The 13,362-nt window shown below is 50.5% G+C and overlaps 1 protein-coding gene across 3 annotated transcripts in view; it reads left to right on the forward strand.

Annotated features, from left to right (window-relative positions):
* PIK3R5 (phosphoinositide-3-kinase regulatory subunit 5) overlaps positions 1-13,362 on the forward strand; it is a 56,187-nt gene that overhangs the window by 20,524 nt on the left and 22,301 nt on the right. For 2 of the 3 annotated variants that reach the window (XM_057423965.1, XM_057423967.1), the window contains exons 1-2: positions 7,948-8,093; positions 9,643-9,752. In XM_057423965.1, coding sequence (XP_057279948.1) covers positions 9,656-9,752 — 97 coding nt within the window. In that variant the 5' untranslated portion in view covers positions 7,948-8,093; positions 9,643-9,655. Of the gene's footprint in view, positions 1-7,947; positions 8,094-9,642; positions 9,753-13,362 lie in introns of those variants that run through there. The other variant, XM_057423966.1, reaches the window with a different exon arrangement.

The raw sequence follows: 13,362 nt of genomic DNA on the forward strand, positions 1-13,362 counted from the left end.
GGAACCATCAGATAAACAATGCTGCTGGCCCTGAGCTGAGCTCCTTCCTGCTCTCAGCCATCTGGAGAGTCAGCTCCAGGGAGCCCAGCTCTGCCAGCCGGCTCCTCCCAACAGGGAAGCCAGCTGGGAGACCATAGAAAAGCTTTCCCATTCATAAAACCCCTTGTCAGGAGGTGGGTTGAGCACCTGGGTCTCCTCCTCCTCCAAGCATGTGCAGTCAAGATGCCCCAAGTTCACCCAAGATGTTTCGCCCGCTGTGCCGTGGGGTTAATGTCTTGCTTCAGCTCCGAGGAAGCCACAAGAGTTTCCACAGGGGTGAAGAACTGAGAGGCAATGGCTGGTGAGCTCTCAAGTGCTGTTAGTGCTCAGGGTTACAGCTGCCTCAGGTGTAGTGATGGGTGAACCAGTGCAGAAGCATCCTTGGTGGCAGGAACCTGCCTGGGTACCGGTTTTCTCAGCCAGCGTCATTGAAAACTGGTGTGATGCTGGTCCCAGGGACAGCTGGCTTGGTGGGGTCTTGCTCATTGCACCATGAACCTGAACACGGGTGTGTGGAAAATGTTTCATTTGATCAGAATGAGAAGTTTCGTTTTTTTCTGGCTTGATTTTTACTTTTTCAATTGCAGTCAGATGAGTGCAAACGCTGTTTCTAAATGAGGAGGTGAAAGGTTTTGGCCTGAGTCTTCGAGGCTCAGAGGGAGGGTCACTCCTCCGCTTGTGCACCCTCTGAGCAGATGCATTTTGCTGAAATCCAGTCCAATTCCCTGAGGAATTTGTTTCTCCAATTATTTTGCTCTTTTTGCTAAGTTTCTTTGCATCCAGTTTTTGCTGCTACTCCCAGTTAATCTGTTGCTTTCGTTGCATGCCCTTCTGAAAACACGACCCTCATGCGGCATCTCCATTATCATTGGACTAGTCCTAAAGCCACCCCGTGTGCTGACCTGCATGTGGGACATGGCAAAGCTGTATCCTGGTATCTGGTCCTGATGCCTGAAGTACGTGGGCTTGCCTGCCAGTGAGTGGTGCAAGTCCTAATGCTGTAAAACAGGTCTGAGACTTCATCAGCTCAAGGATAGCAGATTCCTGAGCTAAAGACAGTGGAGGGGTGCAGCATCAGAACACTGCTTCTGGTATTTGTCATTCCTTAAATTCTTTCTTTGGAGCTCTGTCTCTGAAGCAAAGAGGTTTCAATTTGGAGTTGGTGTTCGTACCTCTCGGTTTTACTGTTTTGGAGTTTGCAGTGTCCATCCTGTAAGCATTAGCCTTGAGCTCAGGCTGCTAATGCAGGTAATCTTGGGGGTGAAACTTGGGAAATCACGATTCCCATTTGCAGCGTAAGGAGCTTGGATGGAGGTGCTTGTGTGGGGCTGACGTGTCTTAGGCATTTCTCAGCTTCCTGTTGGCTTTCTCTTCTGATCCGCTGAGCTGGGGTACTTAGTGCTGGCTCAACAGAGCAAAGCTGTACCAAGGGGAGCTGGTTTTGTGATTACCACTGAAAAGTGCCCTTGCTGTGGGATCTACAGCCCAAACTCGCTTGCCCTACTTCGCTGAAGGCTCAAGCTCTTTACCCCCAGCCGCTCGAGAAGCCTCTCCTCTTCCTGTGGCTCTCAAAGAACTGCTGCAGACCCGTACCCTGGGTAATTGGCTTCCCGCGACCACAGCAGCTCTGCTTTATAGGCACGGGGATTGCGGTGCTGGTTTTGGTGGTGTCACTTGGGGCTATGTGATGCTGAGTGCTGCCGCAGCGACGTCGTGTGTGGAGCTTGGTGGTTGCTCAGTTCCCAGCTCCCCTTCTCACCCTCCCGCAGGTCTTGCAGCATGGCCTCACAGCTCAGGGCATTGCTCCCTCCGGTGCCTTCATCCCTGCCCTGGGATCAGAGCATCTGTGGTGCCAGGCTGGGAAAGTCACGCTGAGCAGTAAAAAGCAAATCCTGCCCTGTGTTAGGAGAGACGTAGAATCACAGAATGATTTGGGTTGGGAGGGACCTTAAAGCTCATCTAGCTCCAACCCCCTGCCATGGGCAGGGACACGTTCCACTAGAGCAGGTTGCTCCACTTGACCAGGGCTTTGGACAAGGGTCTGTAGGGACAGGCCAAGGGGAATGGCTTTAACCTGCCAGAGGGGAGACTGAGATGAGCTCTTAGGCAGAAGCACAGGGTGCCCAGAGAAGCTGTGGCTGCCCCATCCCTGGCAGTGTTCAAGGCCAGGTTGGACACGGGCTTGGAGCAAGTTGCTCTAGTGGAAGGACCTGAAGTCTCTTCCAACCCAAACCATTCTGTGATTCTCATCATGTTGCATTCAGTGGCGAGCAACAGGCATGTCCTGGCAGGACACCAGTCACCATCCTCCATACCCCTTTGGCACAAGCTGAGCAGCCTCGGGTAAGCTGTTCACAAAGAGGTGTCTGAGTTCAGCTGTTGGCAGTTTGGTGAGATGAATCACATCTTGTGTGTTGATTTTTTTGGGCTGGGCTGAGCCCCCCTTCCTGCCCTGCTGCAAAGAGCCCTATGGGCCCCCCAGCCTCTCTGTGCCTGCAGTGGGATAGCCTGGCTAGCACCCAGGGAGAGCAGGCAGCCGAACCTGGGCAGAAACCTGGCTGCTGGTTTGCCCTTTTTGTATTACCTTTGTAGGTGCTGTTCAATGTTAAAAGGACTCTGAAACTGCTTTTGCACATTAGGTGTTTTCCCTGCTCTGTGGTGGGAGTCTCTTGTTCAGCCCAGTTCTCAGACAGTGAGAACAAGGAGCGATCTCCGAGTCTTAGTAAGCTTTCCAGTTCACATTTTCTGGTGTAAATGACGCTTTGTAGTTCAGCAAGACAACACCACTGGAGGGGTACTCGGGTCCCGTTGTGCTGCTGTGCCCTGTTCTTTATCTCGAGGAACCTTCCAGGCTGGTACCTCTTCTTTTCCTGAGGCAGCATTTACCACTAAGAAACCACAGAATAGTTTGAGTGGGAAGGGACCTTAAAGCTCATCCAGTTCCAACCCCTTGCCACTTGCAGGGACACCTTCCACTGGAGCAGGTTGATTAAATCAATTTCTGTTAGCCTATAGGGATGACCTGTGCCATTCCTGTAGTGAAGTCATGTCCCTTAGTGCGGTTATCCCGTAGGCACAGATGCTGTTTTTATTCCAGAAGCTGGTTTTCTTGTGCCATGAGTTTTATCTTCTACTTTAAGATGAAATTACTGCTGAAACCTCTTTCCCATTTCACTTCCAAATGCTGCACTTCACTGAGAATCCTGCATTATGTGCAAATCCCACAGCAATTTTAAGGTTACTGGTTCATATAATGGCTTGTTGCTCATCTGTTACATGAAGACTTTCTGTGTGTGCTGCTCCATCCAGCTCTCCCAGAGTAGGGGGCTGATCTTCCAGAGCAGTTCAAGAAATGGGTTGCATCTGTTGCTGGTGGGATCTTGCAGCAGACAAACCCATCCTTCCCAGCAGAGATGAATCCTGGATACCCTGAATGTGGAATTTGTCAGTGATGAGCAGTACAGCTCATTCCTGGCTGTAGTTTTGCATAGTGATGGGATTGCTGAACTGCCCAGCTAGCCCTGTGTGTCCAAGAGGCCAAATGCTTTCCTGTGTTGCTTGTTCAAACCAATCAACCTTCTGGGGACTTTGATCTTCTGAAAAGCCACCTTGGTCTGGGTGTCTATCACAAGTGTGCCAATCAGTGCCTTTCTGTCTGGATGACTCCTTGGCATGTGCATTCTGCATACTGGTATTGTGGGTCCTCCCAGCCAGACTCCTGAGTCTGCACTGCTCCTTGGAGCTGTTTCTGTTCTGGATCATTCATTGGTACCCTGATGGCAACAAATACATCATTTGCCCGTTGCATTTTTTCCACCCCTTAGCCTGCCCTTCCAGCCCTGTGCTGGATGATCCTGTCCTGCTGCCCCTTCTCAACAACATTTAGGTGATGTTTACCACTTAAATTCTGCTTTTTGGATGTGTCTTGCTCAGAGGCCCATCACTGAGGTCTTCATGACCCACCTTGGAGTAGAGCATGAATGAGACATCCATGTTCTCTTCTGCCCCTCCTGTGCGTACTGTCAGGCTAGATGGTACGAGTTGATCAACCTGGGCTTGGTGCTTTCAGCATTAAATTAACAGGTTTTTGTTTCAGATTCTACTTTCTGTCCTGAAAGAAGGTGCTTAATTTCTGTTGTCCTCTTCCTTTCCTCTCTCTACTCCCTAAGGAAAGTGGGAAGATAGCAGAGGGGGATTACATCTTCTTCCCCAGTTTTGTTTGCCTGCTGGTTGTATTTTGCTATGCGAGTAACAGCAGATAGCATCATGAGGATCTAACTGTGGTTCACGTTTCTAATCTCTCCTGTTCCAAGTAATTTGGCTCCTTTCTTTATAGATGAGAGAATGGGGCAGTCCCACAGGGTGCCCAGGCACTGCTATGACTGGCTTCTCAAGAAATTCAACCCAATGACGTTTTTACTCCTATCCCTTGCTCTCAAGCCTGTACCACTACATGGCAATGGTGTGGTGATGATCTCTGCAAGCCAACATGTCTGGGATAGGTGGTAGGTGTATGGGTGGATTTGCAGAGATGTAAGAGCTGATTTGTCTGTTTGCCCTCCATGCCCACATCGGTGGTTGGTTATGGTCAGTTCTTCCATGGACAGGGTTTGGTAAGACCTTGGTCTGGTTTTTGCCAGATGGGTTTTTGAAGGGATTCATGTTGCTGCTCTGCTGCCTGTTGCTCTGTTGGTTCAGGGACTAGAGACTCCCTGGAGCAGAGGTTTTGCAGTCCAAGGAGTGAAGGTCTCTCATGGTCCCTGCCACGGCATGATGTGCTCTTAGTGCTCAGGGTAAGAGCAACTTTCATCCTTGCTCAATGAGACAGGAACCTGAGGCCCTATAAGGCAGTTGTGTGGTGCTGGGCTGGTCGGATGATGCCACTGTCCTTTGTGAGCACCCTGAAAGGATGTTTGTCAAACCAGTCACCTCCTGGATCTTTTGATACACCGCCTTTGTGTGGTTTGAACGAACATCTTATCACCTTCATCTCCCTGCTCTTTGCTGAGCGCTCAAGTAGTAAACACGTAAAGGCTGAAGCTTGAATCTTAAAAATCGCAGGTTCCTCCCCTCATTGCCCTGATTTCTACAAAGACTTCCTCCAGCTGCTCCATCTCTCAGATCTGAGTTTCTATCTTTGGCTCCTGTATGGGTGTAGAGGCAGTAAAATCTTGCAAGCTAAGGTTAGTTAAACCCCAAGATTTCTTCTGTAATATAAGAAAAGCAGGCACTTTCGTTGGAGGAGGTACCATGCACGGTGCAGCCGCACATCCATCTCCACTGCGATGGGGATGCATCTCCCAAAGCTCCCATCCTGCCTGTTGCCCACTGACCATTTTGAGGAGGCAGAAAGCTGGAGTGCTCTTCAAGGGAGATGATGACCTTGCTGGGGTGCTCGTATGAGGATCTTGCCCTGAAAAAAAGCTCTGGGTAGGATCAATTTGCTTTAATTCACAATGAAGTGGTTTTCCTTCTATTGCAGCATCAGCCCAAGCTTCTTTTTCCTTTAGCCTCATCAGGCTTCCTGCCCTTTTCTTCTCAGTGCCCTAGGCTCTACTGCAGCAGTGAGCCAAGTGCTGAGCCACCTCCTCACATCAACCCATGAGTTAGTATCTCCACGAGGCAGCCAGTGTCCCTCCACCCATTGTGGCTCTCAGCAAACCTGGGCAGCATATCCACGAGCTGATCCTGTGGGTGAAGGAGCTTGTTTTTCCTCTCCCATTTCCTGCCTGGGATGCTCAGCAGTTTTGGAACAATCAGGGCAGGAAAGGGCATTATCCTGCTGTGCAGGTACCCGGAGCTTTCTCTAGTGCTGGTGAAGTGGTGCGTTGCTTCCCTGCTGCAGGGTCCCCTCAGAGAAGGTAAAGGACTTTCAGCCAGGTCCTTTCCTGCATGTGGGAGATCCTGCTGGATTTGCTGTCATGGAAGGGATCTTTGAACTCTTTCCCTCTGTCCCAATCTAATGGTGATTGTCCTGGACTCCACCGCAGATCAAAGCAGTACTTTGGATGTTGAAGCTAGGACATGTGGACTTTAATACAAGTGTGTCTCCTTGCAGAAAAGCCTGTGTGACCCCCCCTTTGCCTTCTCATGTGCCCTGTCCTGACCATGTTGGAACTGCTAATGGCCTCAGTCATCTCCTTGAATTGGCTGCTGTGTGCAGAGGGACCTTCTGCTCCTGGAGCAGCATCATACTGGGCATGAAGGAGCTGAAGTGTTTTCCTTTGCTCTGATACTGAGAAGCAAAGCTGTGAAGGGGAAAGGTCCCAGGGCTGTGAAGGCAAGCAGGGACAGCACGTTCTGTCTCAGCTGAGTGGAAAGCCCCTGTCATGGAGCTGTGACACCCTGAGGATTCCTGCAGCTTTGGGCTTCACGGCCCAGCAAAAGATTCTTTTTTGGTGGTGGTGGGGTTTTTTCATACTGTATGGTTTGCATGGTGTTTGGGTGTTGCTTTTAAGCACATAGTTACTGCAGAAGGGAAACCAATCTCTTCTTAGAGAACAGCCAGGGCTTGAAGTCCCATAGCTTGATTTTGTAAGGCTGGGGTTCAACACATGAGGCATGGTGGGATAAATCCCTTCTTGCTTTGCTCAGCTCCTACCAAGCCTGTGCCGAGCACGAGTGGCAGTTGATCCAGCCACACTTTTCTGTACACAGTATGTACGCATCTCTAAAGAGGGGTGGTTAATGCCTTGTCCAAGGGTGATACTCAGATGCTGCCTGAGGATGTTCCCGTCAAGTGCTGCAGTGTCTTCTCTGTTCCTGCCTCCTAGGAGCAATATCTGTAGGTGCTTCACAGTGGGGCTGTACAGATGTGAGGGCTTTGTGTTGCATTTCCTGGCAGGAGAGCTGTGATGATCCGGTGTTGGTCTCTTGTTACCCTCCCTGCTGTCTTGTTGGTCCATCAAACCCCTTCTCTTCTCCCTGGGTGGTGGTTGAGCTCTATTTGAGTTGTTGACACCTGGGAGAGAGGCAGGGAAGCCCACATCTTTTGCAATGCGTTGTTCTGCTTGGAAATGTGCAGAGCAGCAGCCAGCCTTGATGATGAGGGTGTCCCCAAAGGGTGCCACAGCATGACTGCTTGCAGCGTTCACCCTGGCCTGTTGTGAAACATGCCACAGGCAGGTCACTGCATGGGGCCTCCCTTTCCACCGGCTCCCAATACCTCTGGTTTTGCTCTTGGTTTAGCACTTCTGCTCCTGGGAGTCCAGCGGGAGGGAGATGATGGAGGGACAGATTCAAAGAGCTGCTGAACACCATCATAAACCATTGCAAAGCACTCAAGAACCTTGACAACACTTGTCTTGGTGTTCCTGAGGTGCTTAACGGAGCTCTTTGGAAAGTCTGCTAACATCCTCCAGAACTATTCCTGTGCTACATTTTGCTCCGTGTGGGTGGAAAGGAAGGGAGAGTTTGGGGAATAAACAGTAGAAGAGGTTGCAAAGTTCCTGCTCCTTGGTTGCGGTGGACAAGCAGAGTCCTCTCCCATGAAAAAATGCTTCCATAATCACCGCCTTGGGAGGAGAGGTTTAACTTCATGTGTGGTCCATAGCACACCAGGAAAAAAAAAAACAACAAACCCAAAGACTGTTTTGTGGTTTGAAAGTTACGGTGATATCTTCCTCCTGATATATTAAATATTTTGTCCTTAAATTCCATTGCTTTCCTGTGCTGGGATCCGAGAGGCATCAGGAAGGGATGACTGGGCTGGTGTGGTGTGAGGACCATGTTCCTCTCCAAGGACCTGAAACAAGCTGACGTGCAGGGAGGTGTATTTTTGTGAGCTGGGTGTTGTAAAGGCCGCTTGTGAGTCACACCGTGCTCTTAGTCACTGCTTTCCTCTTGCCACAAGTCATGACTAAGGTGCTGATGTGCCGATTCCCTGCTCATTCAGTCCTCAGCACCGTGGCGGAGCGCTTCTTGGGTGTTCCTCGTGCACACGCTGTGGATGGATAGAACATGGTGAAGACCGTAATAACAGCCTGTGGTGGTGGGGCACGAGGCGGGAGCCCATGAGACTGTCTGGGGTAAAGGAGAGAGCTTGCATCTGGCAGGTCAGTGGTTGCTTGTTGTGCATTTTTTTGGTGACCTCTCCAGTGGCAGGGCTGGAGCCTCACTGCTCGCTTGGCTCTCAGGGAGCCCCAGCAGCTGGGCATGGCTTTACTGAGCCCTTTGGTGGAAGTGCCAGGAATTCATGTGGGTGGAGATGGCCACGCTGAGTGCATTGAGCAGGGGGAACCTCTGCTGAGATCACAGTGGCTTTTGCTCCTGCCTGCCTGGAGGTGGGGAGCTGTGATGGGCACAGCCGCCACTGAGTGCTGTCAAACACTGACCAAATAAGCAGAGATTTGAGTACTTCGGGATCGCTTTGGAAACTACGTGTGTGGCTTAGGTACAGGGACGTGCTGTCTGGGATGAAAGCAAAGGCCTCCTTGGCAGGGAGTTTTTGTAGTATTGGCAGGCTTTATTTCTTGTTCCTGGATTATTTTTGTGCATTTGTGTTGCCTCCAACCCAAAGTCTCTGGGATGGAGCCATCTCTGTGCTTTGGGAGAGGAGAGAGATGCCTGCCCCAGGGTCCCTCTGGATGCCAGGGTGGCACTGCAGGGGAAGAGGGAGTCTGCCTGGGCATCTGTCTGATTGCTTATGGTTGGGGCAGTTCTGACAGGTAAACGTTTGGACAAGTTGCTTTTTTCATGGTGTCCCAGATACGTATGAATTGGATGGAATAAAGTCATACTGCCACCAGCACAGTCCCTGCTACCCCAGTTTAGGTTTCACCCTGAGCTGTGGTGGAGAAACGAGATGTCCAGGGCTGTGTTGTGAAAGGGGTGCAGCCAGGCATGCAATCTGCAGTTTCACAATGACCTGGGATGTTGGGGCTGAGGCCCCCTCTGTATTTTCCTGCATTGCTGCAGGGACACATGGAACTGTTCTTCACGTTGGCTGGCTGGCAGCAAGGTGACAGTTGAAAGCTTAAGGCTTTCCTGGCTCGTACAAGGTTGGCACTTGAGAATGGGTTTGTGACCATCTCCACTGGACACTAGTTGCCAAGGATGATCCGTGGCTCATATAAGGAGGAGTTTGGGTTCTGCTGTCACTTTTCCCACACTGAACTACATGATCTTTTGAGATCCCTTCCAGCCTGGGCTGTTGTATATTTCCCATCCAGCCCACTGCAAGGTGCTGCAGCTGTAATCTCTTGCTGTGTTATCTTCAATGGAGGCTAACCCACTGTTACCTCCTTGCCACACACACGTGAGCTAGACTTGATCCCTTCCAAAGATGGAAACTGTGAGAAGGCAGATGTGCCTGCAGCAGGTCAGCAAAGGGTGCCTTGGCCCCACAGCCTCTCATGATGGGGTTGTGGATGTGTGCACCTCCTTTTCTTTGCCATGGTTGGGATGCATTACGGGAGCAGAGGGGAAGACAACAGGCTAGCAGACTGGGGTGCATGGTTGGCTTTGGGGTGGGCAGGAGGCAGTAACGGGATGGTGCTTTACCAGGAGGATCTTGTCTTCATTACAGTAGGAGTGTTGTAGTGCTCTCTTCCTTGCACTTAACAGGGACCTGATATGCTAACTTTTTTCCTTCTTTCTGTGTAGGAGATGAATTAAAATGCAGCACACCACGTGCACGGAGGACAGGATCTATCACGCTCTGGAAAGATGTTTACATGGGCTTAGCAGAGATGCGCTCTCCAGCAGATGGGCTGGTAAGTGACCTGTTAACCATGAGCTTGTTCTTCAGCCTCTGAACGATCTGCTGACCTACCTGGGCACCTGGGTAAGAGAGAGCTGCTGGTGCTGCTGGAGGCTTGGAGGCCTTTTCCCCTTTCCAGTGTTCAATGTTAGAGGTAGGATCCAAGATATAGTCAGTCTTCCTGAGCCTCTTGCTGTGGTAGGAAGATGTTGAGCAAGTCATGTTAAGTCTTACATGTATATTCATCAGATGCACGGCTTCTTGCCAGTTGTCCATGCCTGAGCTGGAGACAATTAAGCATTCTATGCTTCTCACTATGAGGAAAGACTCCTTTGTGTAATCAGCCAGCCTTGCCTTGCTTTAATGCATGCAGTCCTCAAAACCTATGGGTGTAATCTATTCTGCATTGTCAGAAGCAAGTGTGGAGATATTTTTAAATCTAGACCAGATACCATGGTGACCATAAAGATCTGAGCCATGTTGAGCAGTTTGGGATGCCGGCAGTGAGGCTAGAGCAGCAGTGGGCAGAAGTCATTTTTGAATGTCATTTTGATCTGTCTTCCTCCTCCTGGCATTTGCAGACTGCAGTTACATCACTCCCAAATCCTCTTGTGAATGGAAGAAATGAAATGAATTTGGGGGCCTGTCAAATTCAGATTTCCTTTTGTCTGTTTGCAACCCCTTCTGCTTTTCTGTTTACCTGTAAGTCAGCAAAGTGGTGCAAGCAATGTCCTACCTTCTGCCAAGTACTGCAGTAATCCCTTTGGCCATGCCTGTTTCCTCACCCGCTGGAGTGATGCCAGCAACCTGTGCTGGAGCATCACTCTGTGTCTTGTTTCTGACCAGGACTCATGGGTCCTTTTGGGCTCCCCACGTTCTGGGCAAACTGGCCCTGGAGTGTGACCTATAATCCCCGTTCCTGGAAGCGCGAGCTCAGGCTTACGACCGTTCCAGTGCATGTCCAAAGGAGTCCATCGTGCCAAGCCATTCACCGCGCACTGCATAACTTGCCTCTTCCTGTAATTATAATTAATCAATTCCTGTGTCACTCATAATCTCTGCCTTGCTCTAATCCCAGCCCCTCAGTGCTGCTGGTCATGTTAAGGCAGCCTTTAAAAATGACTTCATAACTTTTCTGGTTCATTAGCAAAGACCAGACTGTGTGGGGCAGCGTCGGGGGGTTGTGGGCTCTGCTGGGAACAGCTCTGCTGCCCACTGATCCCTCAGTAATAATGATTTCCCCCCATCTCTCTGCCTGCTGCTTTCAGTCCTCTTCATGTGGGTTTTGAGGGGTTTGGCAGAATGAACTGGCATTCCGAGGAGATCTCGGGCATTTTACACATCAGAAAGTTCCCTTTCATCGAAAACAGTTGTGCTGTTGCCAAAAATGTTCAGCGTGACCGGAGAGCCCTGCTCCCGCAGTGGTTGGTGGATGTGATGTTAATGGCTTTCCTGTGCCATGGCCCCAAGTACCACGGTGGGACAGCTCCGAGAGCAGCGCTGCGTGGCCAAAGCCGCTTCTAAGTACTTTACCCCATGGCATGTCCATGTCGGCTTTGAGGAGCTGCTGTTCCACATCCTACCCCCTTGCAGTCGGAGTAGGAAGTGTTTCATTATTGCGGTAACACATGTGATTTGGGGAAAACAGAGCATAATTCACAGATGTACCCACACCCATAGCAGTGCATCCTATTTCTGTTCAAAATCAGAGCAGAAATGTTTTCAGTCTTCTGACTTCCCCGTATTACAAGCAACAGTTTAATTACTGCTGTGTCAGATCCAGGCTGTTATTTATGGCAGGGCTCTGTTCCTCATATGGTCGGTCAGTGAATCTATCCAGCTTGTTCTAAACTCTGCTGTAGCCTTCTCCTTTCTTGTTTTGAACTTCTTACATCACTTGTATTTCCCAGTTTATTTGCTTTCCCCTCGTTTTTACCATTTCTGCACACCAAAATAGCACCCACGACGCTGCAGCTTTTGGGATGAGACCTTCCGAGGAGATTGTGTTTATTTTTAAGTTATTTAATGCCTTTTTTTAACATAATTTGACAGGAGGTGGCTCCAGAGAGGGTGAGTAATCACTTCCGATGCGTTGTTTCCCCCACTGTGTGACTGAAGAGCTGTAGTCGGTGAAGTCAGCAAAGAGAAGCGCAAGTGCTTTGGCCATCACAGGTTTATACCCTGGGTGAGCCTGTGGTCAGCTCTGGGGTCTAAACAGAGAATCTTTCCTGAACTGCAGCGTTTATTGGAGGAACCAAAGAAAAAGATTGTTTCTGAATCACAAGAAAAAACGTTAGAAAAGTACTAGAAAAGACAACCTCTGGAGACCCTCTTCAGAGTTTCCCTTCCTCCATGTCGCTGCAGAGAGACAATGGTCAAATCACAGTGTGCTAAAGGAAGAAAAATAGCTCATTTCTTGCTGGTGAGCAGTGAAATGGGGGGAGCCTTTGGTGGAGGAGAGTGCTGGGCTTGGGTCTGGCTGCTGGCAGTGCTGGGCTGCTGAGTTTGAGGGGGGCTGGAGGGTCATGGTGAATGGTGAGCTGCTGGAGAGGCTACACAGTGCCCAGGAGGCCCCAGGGATGGGAGGGAGCTGCTGTGTCACTGCCATGGGGCTGCACACAAGTCAGAAGGGATGAAGGATGCCAGTGAGGATGGATGAAGGTCACTGGTGAGCAGGAGGAGGAGGGTTCAGTGATACTTCTCATGTGGCGCCCAGGGAGTTCAGTCTGCTCAGCTGTAATAAAGAGAAGCTTAAGATCCTGCTCAGTTGCAATCATCTAGATACATTCATGGGGAATTGTTCACCCTGGAAAAGAGAAGGCTTCAGAGAGACCTTGTAGCAGTCTTCCAATACCTAAAGGGGCCACAAGAAACCTGGGGAGGGGCTTTAGACAAGGGATGTAGGGACAGGCCAAGGGGAATGGCTTTAACCTGCCAGAGGGGAGACTGAGATGAGCTCTTAGGCAGAAGCTCTTCCCTGTGAGGGTGCTGAGGCGCTGGCACAGGGTGCCCAGAGAAGCTGTGGCTGCCCCATCCCTGGCAGTGTTCAAGGGCAGGTTGGACACAGGGGCTTGGAGCAAGCTGCTCCAGTGGAAGGTGTCCCTGCCCGTGGCAGGGGGTTGGATCTGGATGAACTTTCAGGTGCCTTCCAAACCAAACGAGTCTGGGATTCTACGAATGAACAGATCTGGTGTGGAGATCCTCCAGGTTAATCACCAAGTGGTGAAACGCAGTGCTTGAAATCTTGCAGCGCCAAGTGCGGAATCGGGGTGTGCTGGTTACTAAACCTTGCAAATTTTAACTTTTGAACTGATTTCTCCAGGCTTGTGGGTTTTCTTGCTGAACTCACTGGCAGGCTGGGTGGAAGCGCTTGGGCTGTCTCCAGCCACTATGCCCTCCTCACGGGGCTCTGGAAGCTGCAGGTTGGAATGCTGCACAGTGCAGCAGGCATCATCCGAGGGGCTGCTGTGACTGTGGGCTTTTGCTGTCTCCTCACCTCCAGTCCCCTGACTTAGGAATTGCTGTGAGTCGGCCCTTCCCTGGGCAGCCCCTTGGAGCAAAGGACCTTGTTCTGGTGAGGACGTAGTGGAAATGGTGGGAGCGGGTCTGGGGGAGGGAGGAAA

Source organism: Pezoporus wallicus, unplaced genomic scaffold (assembly GCF_028554395.1).
Source record: "Pezoporus wallicus isolate ANWC-B61680 ecotype Strahan unplaced genomic scaffold, APGP_CSIRO_Pwel_v1 contig_7876, whole genome shotgun sequence".
NCBI lineage: Eukaryota > Metazoa > Chordata > Aves > Psittaciformes > Psittacidae > Pezoporus > Pezoporus wallicus.